Genomic DNA, 14,219 nt, shown 5'->3' with positions numbered 1-14,219 from the left:
TCTACCTAAATGAAAGAAGAAACAAAACGAAGCCAGCAGCTAAATCATAAAAGCTTAAATAAATTAAAGACACAAGTTAGAGAAGTTATCTGGTACTGAAAAGCTCAGAACTCAGATAGGAGACTTACATTTTTTCATACAGTAAATGGAACATTGTCTGAATTTAGTATCCCAAACAAAAGAAACTACGGTTTCATAACACTTTAAAAAATGGTCATCTAGGTAAAAATGTATTGGGTTATTACTAAATAGCACAGCTTCTGGAAATGTAGCATTGTATCATTAACAGAATGCATAACCAAAATTAATGCAATTCAACTTTTTTTTTTCCCCCCTCAATGTATACTCTGTTTTAAAGGCTGTGTACGAAGGTTCAAGTGCTGTCAAGTAAGTATAGAAGAAGGGAGAGGAAAGCAGTGGTGGAACCTTAGAAAAACCTGCTTCAAGATTGTTGAACACAACTGGTTTGAGACTTTCATTGTCTTTATGATTCTCCTCAGTAGTGGAGCTCTGGTAAGTGAAACATTAACAGAGTGTCACAATGTCGTCAGAAAACTTGAAAGCTGACTATTCAAATGTTTTGATGTAGTTTTATCCATCAGAAAGAACACACAATTCCATGTCTTCAAATGACAGGGCTACATTGTAGTCAGGCCTTGGAAAGAATGGTAGAAAAAGTCTCTTCTCAACAATATGTCAAAAAAAAAGAACATACAAAATTGGTTAGAGAGAGCTTAACTCCTCTGCTGAAAGTGATAGTGATACACCTGAAGCAGAGAGAGGGACAACTTGCGAAGAGGACATATTTAACTTTGTTATTGGAGTTTACTCTCTAGTTTTACTGGTGTTTACTGATATAACTCAGGGGAAAAACTGTCACTGGTGAAAGAGTTTGGATGTAACTGTAATGGCATAAACAGCTCACAATATCTTGGAAGAGCCAGAGCTGGCTTATATAGTCTTATAAATGTTATGTGCTAGAAAAACAAGAAAAATTAAGACTGTGTGTTTGTAATTATTCCCTTCTAAGATTAAGAATTTATTATTTATGCTTCTAATTCAGTTTCTACTGACTCATGTAGACTAAAACAATATCTGTAAAAACATGAATTTGCTTTAAGTTTAACAAGTATGTGAGGGCAGACTAAAAAGAAGCCAACCATAATATAAATCTATAACAATAAAAGAAACAAAGCATACCAATAATATGTTATTTCACAAATACAAATAAAGACAAAGAATAAAGAAATTGGAGATGAGATGTTACATAAAGATGAGCCTGGATACAACCTGAACTGAAGTTTCTTACATCCAGCATATACCCTGGTAGATGCAATTACCCTTTGCTAAATTACTCAAGTTCCTACATCATTTAAAAAAAAAATTGTGCTGCAAAGTTGTATTATAAACTCTTTAAATCACTCACAACACTTTAAAATACCATTACTGGTTAGCAGTTTATGATTATATCTATCATTATTTTGATTAAACATTTAAGAATCACTCTGCCTTTGTTTGATCTAATATCGACACAACCATCATACAGGCAGCTTTTATTCAACAGCATGTGACACCTTCCCTGTGATTTAGAAACATTTGAAAATAACATTAGATAAAAGTGACACTCCCATGCATTTTCTTGAAGAAAGATTGTTTCCTTTTTTAGTTGCCTTTATTTTTTTTAATTTGGTTACAACCTGAAGTATGTGCAGTAACAAAAGGGAATAACAAATATCTTTGAATTTTTTTACTCACAGGCTTTTGAAGACATATATATTGAACAGCGTAAAACTATCAAAACCATGCTGGAATATGCTGACAAGGTCTTCACTTACATTTTCATTCTGGAAATGCTACTGAAGTGGGTGGCCTATGGCTATCAAACATACTTTACTAATGCCTGGTGCTGGCTGGACTTCCTGATTGTTGATGTATGTAATATATTTCCTAGGTGTTACTTTTATTTTTATCTGGGTTTTTTTTAATTAATTGCTCTACAACCATAATGTCTATGCATACCAACTAGTTTACTTTTCAGTTGAAAAAATAAGGTAGATGGAAACAATTCCATATATTCCTGTCTTTCACTTTATACTTACAATATTGGCTTCCCTCACATGGTCGCCCTACAAGCAGTTAAAGTTTATCCCAACACAGCTGTTGAAAGAGGTCGTGCTGTCCTCCATTCTATAATTGGCCGTTCATTCCCACCTTCAGACCCACCTTCCCTCCTGCTGTGGTCTAAGTCCCATCCAACATTTAGATGGGTGTCTGATCCACTAGGCATCAGATACACAGCTGAATTAAAACTCCTCTGGCAAGAAAATGAATGTCATGTCCGCAAATTTCAGCATGTGGCTGAATTATGGTTTTATAAGGAATGCAAGATGTATCTGTAGCATTGCTGGTATGGCTTGATTACTGTTAAAGTCCAATAAATATTGCTGAACTTGCAGTCTTCACAGAAGACTGCATTTGAAATCAGGCTCAATAATCTTTCCTGCAAATCTCATAACTCTGCTGTGCTATGATGTGAAGTGGGGAAGGCTATTTCTTGATGCACTGATACAGTTATGGAGAATTTAAGAAGTAATGTCATAAGTATACGCCCTTGAGAAAACCTCCAGTGTGCAGAAACACTGTTTCTGCAGTATGTAAAGTTCTGTGTGTGAAACTAAAATACTATGGTTTAGCTAGTTACAAAACCACAACTAGTCGCTACAATTTTAAGATAGAAATTTCTTGTAAAACTTAGGAAAAACAAACATTAAGCAAGCTCGGTTTTAAAATTAAGTTACATGTTGTCCTGGTTTCAATGACTTAGAAACAGACAACATATAGCTAAAAGGTGAACTGCTCATGCAGTTATTGACCCAAAGAATAGCTAAAAATCCAACAGTTTCTGAATGTGTTCTCACTGTACAAAGTCTAATCAAAGCAGTTTACTTCCTCAAGCTTTGTCCTGTGATGGGTGCCTATATTATATTATAGATTAAATATATTATGGATTAAATATATCTAGGATTCAACTTCACATATACAACTACAGATGACCACATTCAAACACAGTACTCATACAAAGAATGTACCATCTCTTTGGAAAAACTTTTGTTCTTTAGTATCTAAATTCTTCTCAAAATGGGTACCTAAGTGGCACCTATAACAAACAAGCTTGAAGAAGCATGGAAGCAGAAGTGCCTATTCCTTTTCTAAACTCATTTTCACTCATATTTGACCTTCTTTAGATCATAATATCCCAAACAGACATCTTGTGAATGTGAAGATTTGAATACTTCCTTCTGTGAAAGTATAATGCATATTTAAGAGTCTGAATAAACTCATGATTAAATCCTGGACTTACATACCTGGATATTTGCTTTAATCTTGTCCTATTGTAGATGAGGGCAGCTTGAAAGATTGAAAGTTTTCAGTAGTATGATGAATGTGCTGGAGAAAGAAATTCAGATTTCAGAAGAACCTAATTTTGTGGGTTGCTAGAGCTCAGAATTGACAAGTACAGAAAAGCTATTAACTTCTAAAAGCTAAAGATTTAATATATAATGCTTGTTTTTAAATCTGACTCAGAGAGCACTGTGCTAGAGTTCTCTTTACCTGATGCATTGTTCTTTATAATGAAAGAGTACATGAAACCATTATGCTATTTTTGGCCCAGTAAGTAGTTAAGGAATTAGAACAGCATAATGAAGGACCATTTAGGGGAAATGGGAAACAAACACATTATTTTGGAGAGGAGCCATAGCAAATGTAGACAATATGGTATTTCTCACTGAGGTAATGTAGGGACATAGAATATATAAAGGCCTGTGGAGTTCTGCCACCTATGGAACTGTTCTTATAAGGTCTTTAAGAAACAGCACAATCCAGGTTACTGTCAGCCTGTAGAGCACATAAATTCATCAGCCAGGCAAAAGGATTAGTCAGTGTAACTGAATATAGATAAATTAATCCTTTCTACCAATTTCCAGAGGAGCAATGTTGCTTCTGTGACCCGTCTGTTAACTCAAAACATGCTTCAGTCATTTCTCTATCAGTTGTGGGCAATCAAATGAGCATTATCAACTATAATTACTGATCCCAACAGCACTGTAAAACAAAGAAAAAATGAAAGCAATAATTAAATTGGTGAAAAGGAGATATTAATTTAATTTGCTTTTTGTGGTTTTAAACCCCCTCAAATCACTAGCAAAATATGGAATTCAGCAATATTAATGTTTTCAGATATTGTTACCTTATGAAATTTTTGTTTATTTCCCTATCCTACTCTTCTTTCATATTACTGCTTCTTTTTGTTGTTGTTTTGGTTTGGTTTTTTTGTTTGTTTGTTTTTAATTTAAAAGACTTCCTATTCCCAAAGAAAGTGGTCCAAAATTAGATTCTTCTAAAGAAGTTTATATCTCACATCTATGGTATGTAAAGTAGTATGTACAATATAATAATTTTTACTTTCTTGTTTTCATATAGGTGTCTTTGGTTAGCTTAACAGCAAATGCATTGGGTTACTCTGAACTTGGTGCCATTAAGTCCCTTAGGACACTAAGAGCTTTGAGACCTCTAAGAGCTTTGTCACGATTTGAAGGCATGAGGGTAAGACAACATGAAAGAATCTGAAACTATGCATGCATAGAAAGAATCCATGCATGCAGAATAAGGAATGACAATTCCACGCAGAAAGGCTGCACTATCCTTTTATCTATTGCATATCTTTTACTAACAGAAAGCAAAATGCTTCATCAGTTCACCTAAATCCATATGCAGTATCACATAGAAGTTACATTCATTAAGGTTACTTTACTTTCTAGCCAATCTCAGGAGTTTTCCATATAAGGCTTTGAAACTACCAACTATGAATTCTCTTAACAGACTCTTAATAGTTAATAAAATGTAAGAAGATTTTATTGATCTTTTTACTGATAAACATATCACAATATTTATACAGGAATATAATTTAGCATTAGTAACTAAAGATATTTTCTGTTACCAGTTGAAATCCTTAATTTTTCTTTGTATTTGATAAACCACCTCTGGTCTAACCTCGCTAAATTTCACTAGATGGTACTAGAGATATATTCATACCCGCTAGTGGTTTAAATCTATTTCTGAGTTTGGCTGACTTTAAAAACACAGAATCGAGTTATATGATTTCTCTGTTATTATTTTTGTAAGGTAAATGTTTTTATTTCAACAAATCTATTCAGTATTCAGTACAATGTATATAAGGCTATTTCTTATTCTGAGTAATTTAAGAGGCCCTGCTTACTATTCATCTCACTCAAGAAAGCATTTTAACTTATTTTTTCATTTGTTTATACCTTCTGTTCCTTAAAGCCACTGAATACAAACTAACTCTATATGCATGTGATTGAAATATGTTTTGAGAGAATGCTTTTTGCTACTTCATGGAAACATAAGATGAAACAATATGCTAATGAATTTCAAGACAATTATAAACCAGTGGAATAGCCTGGAATGAACAACTTTACAAATCTAAGCTTAATCAACTCAGATTGGGGCTTAGAATTTTGTTCCTTAAATTGTATTAGTCAGGCTACATATTTCTACTTCAGAATGCATCAGAAAAAAATATTGCTAACCAATGATTACTAGATTAATAAATTTCAGTTTCATATAGCAAATTGACTTATAACAGTTTTCTCATAATTTCAAATTCACGAATTGATATTCAGCAGGGTAAGAGCTGGTCAAGTACTACAGTATGTACAAATTTTTATTTAAGTTTGGAATGACTGATTTAGCCATTTTCTCTTTGTCTTTTTTTGTACTTACTGTTCATGAACATTCAGATAAATGTGGTTTTGTGCAGAGAAATGTCGGGAAATTGCTGTCAGCTTTACTTTTCCAACAATGTTCTGGTCAACTGCAGGAGGACCAGTAGAGAAGTTACACAGGGACAAGAAATGCAGCTCTTTAGGTGAAGTTGGAAAAAACAAATAATTTCTAGAAATATAATGTCAAAATTGATTGCCAAATGTTTTATTCCATTTTTCTGTATCCTCACATTGCCTTAGTAAATTTTCCAGTTAAAAGATTTAGGATATTCATGCTCAAAGAAAAGTACCTGTTTTTTGAAATTTACTGCTTTCCCCTATTTCTCACTGAGTAACTATGAGACTATGCCAGAAGCCCAATCATATGTTAGAATTTCAGATACACAACATGAATAATTAATGAGAAATTTACTGTGTAGGAATCACAAACGAACCTGGAAAAGCAAAAAAGGTTTCAGCTCTGTCCTCCAATATTAATGATAATGAAGTACCTGATTTCAGTCACTTAGCAAATTTGACTGGCCAACTGTATATGCCTTATCTTTACTATTAGTTACATGCATTCCGAAAATGTTTTTTCCAGAGCACTTGGCAAGTATTCACAACAGCTCATTGACAGATAGTAGCATTACTTTATGAATGACTCACGAACAGTAAAAAGATTCAAATAATAAATAATTGACCAGCTCATGCTAAGACTACAGTCAAATTACAGTCTTCTCAGAAACTGAGTTCACTTAATAAAAATCTGTAAAAACAGATTCCTTTATCTGTCAACACAAAGCAAAAATAAACCAAACCTCTTTGCTTTCTTATATTGCCTATACGTACGCTGAGCTCGGAGAAAATAAGCTGAGTTTTTAATCAGCATGTATTTATAATTTTAATGTTTACCTCTGTGTTCAACACTATGCAAATTTTGCCTTGAAAATTTAAGAGAACATGTGTATTCCACAAAAGTCCCTGTATGTAAAATGCTCTGCACCGTTTTGTAAAATAATCTGCTAAATTTTCAACTACTTTAAGATCAATCAGACACAAGATAAGTGTACCATTCTGGTCAATTGGAAGTCATTTTACATAGTGAATCCTAATAACTGTTCTGTTATCCCTAAATATGAAGCATATTTCACTTCTTAAGTTATATTCTTATGAGTCTACAGTTATACTCCGTAGTTACAACTTAATTTTGTAATTATGCTATTTCATAAATCGGTTAAATTTCTTTTCATAATATATATGCACCAAAATAGGGTACATGTGGTCCATAGCCTGTGCTTGCCTTGAGCACAGAAATTATTTTTGCCATATTAAAAGCATTTAAAATATCTGCTAGTATACTGAATTTGGAGAAATTTTAGCACTTTCTATACTGAATCTCAAAACCGACTCCACCCAGATGCTGGAAGGCAAAGTAAATAACTGCTTTAATTTAATTTAAATTTCTGTCGTAGGGTTTATATTCTCATCTCAGTGGATGTACTATGCAGAAGTATCTGCAAACTGAGATTTGAATATACCCGTTGCTTTTTGTTTAGCGTTTTAGTACTTGCAATATAATGCTTTTGCGCTAGTTCTGAATTGGTATGCTACTTATAAATGTAGAATAATGAGTATATATTGCTTTGCTGAGTTAGAGAATTAAGTGACAATAAAGCATGCATTTGTGTCTAATTTCACAAAATAAAGCATGTCATGCCGTGCTTGATTTATTAGAGAAATAGTAGAAGGCAGCAAACAATCTGAAATCCACTTGCACTTTCAGTTTTGCATGCCTTATGCATATTTCTGGCTGATGGCTTTAAACATTTACTGTATTTCAAATTTCCAGTCCAATTTCATAAATTGTAAAACAAAATTAGTGTATTTGATGTCTTAAATATCCTCTAAAATTCAATGCCTACTCCTTAGATTCCCTTACCAGGAAAGCATTAATGAGGTACTTTCAAGAGTACTCCAAACTTCAGTAGTAGGAAAGAAACATTTCTCATATGGCTAAGTTATAAAACATAACATCAAGTGTCTGTCATTACAGATTCACAACTAATAACAGGCTATATATTTCTATTTCATATAGGATAACCCTTCTTCAGCTTGGATGGGGTGGACTACTGGTTCATCCCCTTATCTGTATTATGGGTACAGTATTTCCCCCTTTTTTACCCTTGAGGATTACAGTGTGACTAATAACTACATTGTGTATTTAGGGTTAGAAGGAGTGAAAATCTCATATGAGAATCCCAGTAGCATCAAAACTAGCTTATATGTATTCATTTTACACCCCCTTTTCAGTTGCTTTAAATCTTTGGTAATAATCCTTAGAAATTTCTGATGTTACAAAAACAACATGAAAACTTTCGAGAAAGTCAGTATTGCTATTTAAATTTACTTAAGACCCTTTTGCAGCGGAAAGGTACCTCAGCTATTTTTAGATTTTAGATGCTTTTTTAACAGATAAAAAATGGCTTTCTTTAAAATTTTCAATCTGGTTTCTACATTGTTTTGGAAAGATCTGTGCTTTAGACTGTTACTCAATTTACAGCTACATACATTCAAAAATATCCCATAGAAAGTTTTGAACATTACTTGTAATATATACTAAGCACACACCAAAACACTATAATCTGAATAGTCACAACTATAGATATTTATATAACTGCAGTTTAAATTTTTTGCATGATTTTTACCCCCCATATGTTACATTAAGTAAATCACTCCAAGTGTATATAGATAACACAAGACATCATATAACATATATAATCCTTTCTTATAATCTGTATTCAGTCTTCTTTGTTGGAAACTAGCTTTTGTAATTTTTATAAAATGTGAATAAAAGTATTATTTTTGTAGTATCTTTCTTGGAATTTAGTAATGTCCTGCAGGAGACATGTCAGTGATATAAACAATTCATGTTCACTATCAGATCCTTAGAAAAATCCAGTTCTTAGACTACAACCCTCGCAAGGAAGTGCAGGAGGGTATCATTAGTGCAGTGAATGCAGACACAGCATTCACTAAATTTAGCATCTTATCTCACAGTTAAGAATTATGTATTAACTCTCAAGAAAGTGTATTCACTATCTTCTGCAAGCTTCTCTTAAATATAGAGGAATATATCTTTTTGATCAAAAGATATGTGCTTTGAAGGATTTTTAAGGACTGTTATCGTATTCATTACCTTTGAGTTTTAAGGAAAATCTATTAGAAGAGTTATGTCTCCTGAAAGACAATTAAAAAATGTGCAAACTTTGATGTAAGAAGACTCTCTATATAGATGTTCATAATCATACAGGAAGTATCTTAGTATTTTGAGAATTTTCTTAGACTGTAATTCTACAATTAGAAGAGAACTTTTGAAGGAGTTTCTTGCTGATATTTTTGTCTGGATTTGTGTTTGTTGTATCTTGAAGAAAAACCTTACTTTTAGCATCAAAATTTAATGAAATTTGAATGAGATATGTAACATAGTTTAAATTTTAATTAAAAATGTTAAAGAACATATAAAGTTCAATAACATTTAATTTATGTAACAGGAAGATCAAAAAGTAGGGGTTTTTTTACTGCATCTGGTGAAATTTATTGTTCCCACATCAAATAATTACTCTGTTTTCATGCTTGTGTATATTTACAATATTTACTAGACCTTCTCAAACAAATGCAGCCATGTGATTTATTGCTTGGCAGAAAATTATTCTATTTCATCATACAGTAAATTATGTCTTTTCTTCTATGTTGTCTTCAAAAGTATTTTATCGTATACTTGATTTCTGGAGAGAAACGGAATCAAAGGTGCTCCAGGAACTCCAGTATTTTGTTAAATCCAGCAGTGTAGCTTGCTTCTAATAGACTGCTATGTGAGTAAGAAATGCTTCTGTTGCTACTTTAACCAAGTTAAATTTTCTTATAAAAGCTAGGACAGAGCTGCAGAATTATTGAAGTTACAAGGGACCTTCTGAGATTATCTAGTCGAACTTCCCCGTTAACAGTTCTAGCATTCCAAGATATAAACTCACCACTCAGTAACATGAAATTTTCCCAGCACAAAGTGTTATAAAAATATTTTGTGCATTAAGTGTCTGAGGACGTACTTTCCTTTCTGTGCAGATAATATTATCAGAAGCCTTTTTCAGTCAGCTGCACTTGTACAGTAACAATTAAGAAAAAATAGAAAAGACTGCAACTGGCTTGTTAAGGGCGTAATTTTATTTTCCTCTGAGATCTTTTATCTCTTGCTTCAACTTTATTTGTTCATTACTGTTCAGATTAAGATTTAGTTGTACCTTCTTGTCAGGTCTCTGATTATTTCCACCTGCCCATGTTTTCTTTGCATACTCTCCGGCAAATCCAAGTTTTTCTTTACAGTTGCTGCTTTAAATGGTAGTTTTCTAATAGTCTTCAACCTGTATTCCCAATACAGTCTTCATTTTACACAAAAATTGAAAATCTTGTCATACTCAAATTTTTTCAATTGTTTCATGTGAGGTGCTTCCCATGCCAGTGCTAACACCCTGACAAAATGCATTCATTTCTTTCATGAAAAAAACTTCTGTGTTTTTTCTTGATTTAAATAATATGCTAATCTCACTATCATAATTTACTTATGTGTACTTCCTATTTGCTACTTCGTAGTGATCCTGAATTAAGGATAAGCATTCGTTTCCTAGAATAAGATTTCAGGTTTATTTTTTCCTTTGTTTCTAACTTTTCCAAACATTTTTCTAAATGTTTTAAATTCTGGACTTACATAATCATAGGCCATGTCATTAAGAATGTACACACACAGCATTAAGGCAAACTGTGTAGCAAAGGTGGCAATATTCTAGTTCTTTTACTATGCACTTCTTAAAGGGAAAATTCATAAGATACTTCTAACTTTGGTTGGAGGATAGAGAAAAGACAAAGCCAGACTCCTCTCAGATGTGCACAGTGATAACAAGAGGCAATGGATGCAAGTTGTGTTATGGGAAATACTTATTTGATATAAGGGGTTTTGGGGAGGTTTGTGGGTTTTTTCTTTATGAGTTTTTGGCGGAGGCAGTATTTGATTTTGATTTGGGGTTTTTTGTTGTTGTTTGGGTTGGGATTTTTTTTACAGTGAGGTAAATACTGGAACAGTGGAACATAATTAGTGGATTACAGATCACACATTCATACAAACATGGTGCACCTCCCTGATTTCTGTTTGTGGGACAAAGTTACGAGGGTTTCTCATAAGTCCATTAAGATAGAATAGAGAGGAGTATTTAACAAAATAAGGTTTGAATAAGTTGGATAAATCTACATTTTTAGAATAACCATAGTTTCTCCCTAGAATCATTATTTGGTCAAGTCAAGTATGTTGCACTTCCTCTCACAGAAATATTTAATTCCCATCCTCTGTTATCTCTAAAGTCAGTTCATAGTTGATCATCAAGCACATGCAGCATGCTTCTTCGCAGTGTAATCATTCCAAGATGCTCAGTGAGAAAAGAGGTAGTTTTAAGGTGTCTAGTTAAAGTATGTTTTGGCAAGTAAAAGAATTATCACAATCTCTCTCTCTCTTTCTCCTCTCTTTCTCCCTCCCCATTCTGTCCTTATCTGCTAGGTTGCATTGCCAGATATGCTTTATTACTTGTTGGAAAAATGTGATGAATTTTCTTTATTATATTTGAATAAAAGTCCCCATCTATATTACTGCTGTGGGAATGTACATATACTTTATCCCTTCAACATAAAGAACTTCTAATACTTATATATCCATACATTACATCCCTCTTTCATCAACTCCATGGATACACTCAGGCGAGACATGTTGCCTTGTGTGGGAATGTTTTTCCTGTAGTGCATCATCCGTTGTCTTCCTTCATGGGCACCTCCAAATCTCACAGTAAGCAACTGTGGCAAAGATCCCAAAGCCTCCACTGAGGATTAGTCTTAATCCTCTGCACTGGACAGTGTTTGTATTGTGTCTGCTGATCCACAGGTCAGGTACCTCTGTTGCCATTGTGAAAGGAACATTTCCAACTGATGTAGCTTCTCCTGATTTAAGCCACATACCCATTTTCTCCAATCCCACTGCCTTTCTGCTGTGTTATGACTTGTAGAAGGGGCTCCTCTAATTTCAGAGAAAGGCAGTTCTCATCATCTGTTTTGTACTACCAGAGAGAACAGGAAGCCATTATTAGAGCATTTTTGCTAATATTTGGTCAGAACAAAGGGACTGCCCCAACCATTTTTGTCACGTTTAGCCCCCTGCCACCTTACAAACAAACACTCACAGGTTGCACGCTGGAAGGGACAAGAGGAGTGATGGTGGTGCTTTCAGATGACATTGAAGAAACAGAATGGTCACTGCTTTCCAGCAGGGACTGTAAACACACAGAGTGTTTACTATATTACTGATACAAGATGTTTACATTACATGTATACTATATCTTGAAAAAATCAGTGATTATTGATAAATTATTTCTCAGTGATTTTTAAAAATGTTTATTATTATTATTTTAGGAAAACAAGTTGCTCCCATGTTTATCGTGTTTACTGAGTAAGAAAATAGTACTTTGAATTTTGAAGCTTCAGGGAGTTTTAAAACTAGAAATTCAGATGAAATTTCTATTTGGCCATTCAAGTGCCAGTCCCTTCAACTTTATAATTTGTTCTAAATTGTTTAGGATGGAAAGGAGTTGCACAAAGTCTGATTTTTAGATGTTAGGTTTTAAAAGGGAAAAATGTTTTCTTGTGCATGCATGTTTATACTAATGTATTAGGTGTAAAATATAAGCAGAAATCTTGACTTGATTTTAACAGCTATAATTCACTGTTTCACAAGTTCAAACCTGTCTCCTACCCAGTTAAAAACCTCTGCCTATGAGAAAGAATCAGGCCTAATTTGTTAGAGATTGTTTACACTTTATTTAGGGATAAACATGATCATTGCTAACCATGATCCTAGTGCTGCCTATCACAAGATGCTCTCATGATGAAAATGAACTAAAGTAATCATCAGCTGGGCATCTTCCAACTGAAATATTTAAAGGATTTAATAATTTTAGTCTGAATTATTTAAATGTTTAAGATCCCCTCTACCCTTATCTTTGCACAAACCTGAATAATAGCAAACTTCATCACTGCACTGGTGGATGATCTCATAATTGATGAAAATTGTGTTTGCTGCAAATTTTTCTGTTGATTTTGTTTGTTGATTAAGGCTTTATCACCACTGATTATCCTACAGGTCCACGCATTTCCTCTTTTTACTTGACAAATGAAATGAGAAAATTGAAGGAATTGCACATTTCTTAAGGTACTTTTCTTCTAGAAATTTAGTGTTGTGTTTTACATCACACTGCACATCTGCAAGGTTCCAGATTATCTTCATGTATAAAATTTTAGTTGTGAAATGACTGAAACTGCCATTTTATAAAGTCAAAGACACCTATGATCTCCAAACTGTGAAAAGTTTACTAAGAGATACTCTGCAGGAATTTCCCCATTCTTCATAGATACAGTAATGAGATGAATTTCAATACTGGGAACTGAGGAGCCGTTCAAGTACTTTTGGGGAAGGTACTTTAAAGAATACTTGGGAACCTTTTGCTCTATATGCTTACCTTTGCATTTCTAATTAGCTTTCAAAAGAGTTTGTCAATAGGGAAATTGATATTTTGGATTTAATTTTGCTATGCAATTAGCAAAATCCAGGGGTTGAGGGAGGTTGGTTTCTTTTTTTTTTTTTTAAGTTTAAACTTCTTTGATGTAGGGGTCTTCCTCCCTATCTCATGGACACAAAAGAGCAGAATAGGTGTATATCTCTCTTACATATGGTTTGCATAACAATTTTTTTGGATTGCATTTCACCTTATAAGCATCTGTCTATTTTTGTAAGCACCGGTCTTTGGAAAACACAATTATTTTCATGTAGAGAAGTTCCTATTACATATTTCTGACTTGTCTGATAGGAACATGTGCCTGTTCTTCGTGATGGGTAAACTAAAAATGCATAGTATGCATATGATAGATGATCCAGTGATAGTGGAAGAGCTATCAAACTAAGGACATGAAGAAGAGCCATACACTGAATTCAAGCTGCTGGACAGGTGATTTCACTGTGTTGGTGCTTGGCTTGTGAAGGTCCAGGGGTATGTTTATGCTGCCATAACACAAATAAATCATCTGATGCACTGATTCTCTTCTAGCTGTTGATTCATGAATGCAACGAGCAAGGGATAATAATTCTCAAGGCAGAGGTTTGTTCCAATGATTCCTTGCCTTGGACTATCAGACAGTGATAATCTTTCTGATTCAGGTATGGGCTTTCTTCATGTTCTCCCTCAGATCCTCTTTTGATCCCCTGACTGGGAAATTTACTCTATTCCTTATGTTTTAAAATCATAGAATCATAGAAGGGTTTGGGTTGGAAGGGACCTTAAAGAT

The 14,219-nt window shown here is 33.7% G+C and overlaps 1 protein-coding gene across 1 annotated transcript in view; it reads left to right on the top strand.

Annotated features, from left to right (window-relative positions):
• The window catches only part of LOC141962301 (sodium channel protein type 1 subunit alpha-like), a 95,019-nt gene that overhangs the window by 60,876 nt on the left and 19,924 nt on the right, over nucleotides 1–14,219 (top strand). Inside the window, exons 22-24 of the mRNA XM_074910267.1 lie at nucleotides 359–513; nucleotides 1,758–1,931; nucleotides 4,483–4,605. Coding sequence (XP_074766368.1) covers nucleotides 359–513; nucleotides 1,758–1,931; nucleotides 4,483–4,605 — 452 coding nt within the window. The remainder of the gene's footprint in view (nucleotides 1–358; nucleotides 514–1,757; nucleotides 1,932–4,482; nucleotides 4,606–14,219) is intronic.

This window comes from Athene noctua, chromosome 7, assembly GCF_965140245.1.
Source record: "Athene noctua chromosome 7, bAthNoc1.hap1.1, whole genome shotgun sequence".
In the NCBI taxonomy this organism is placed as follows: domain Eukaryota; kingdom Metazoa; phylum Chordata; class Aves; order Strigiformes; family Strigidae; genus Athene; species Athene noctua.
This window is presented reverse-complemented; position numbering and strand designations above follow the sequence as displayed.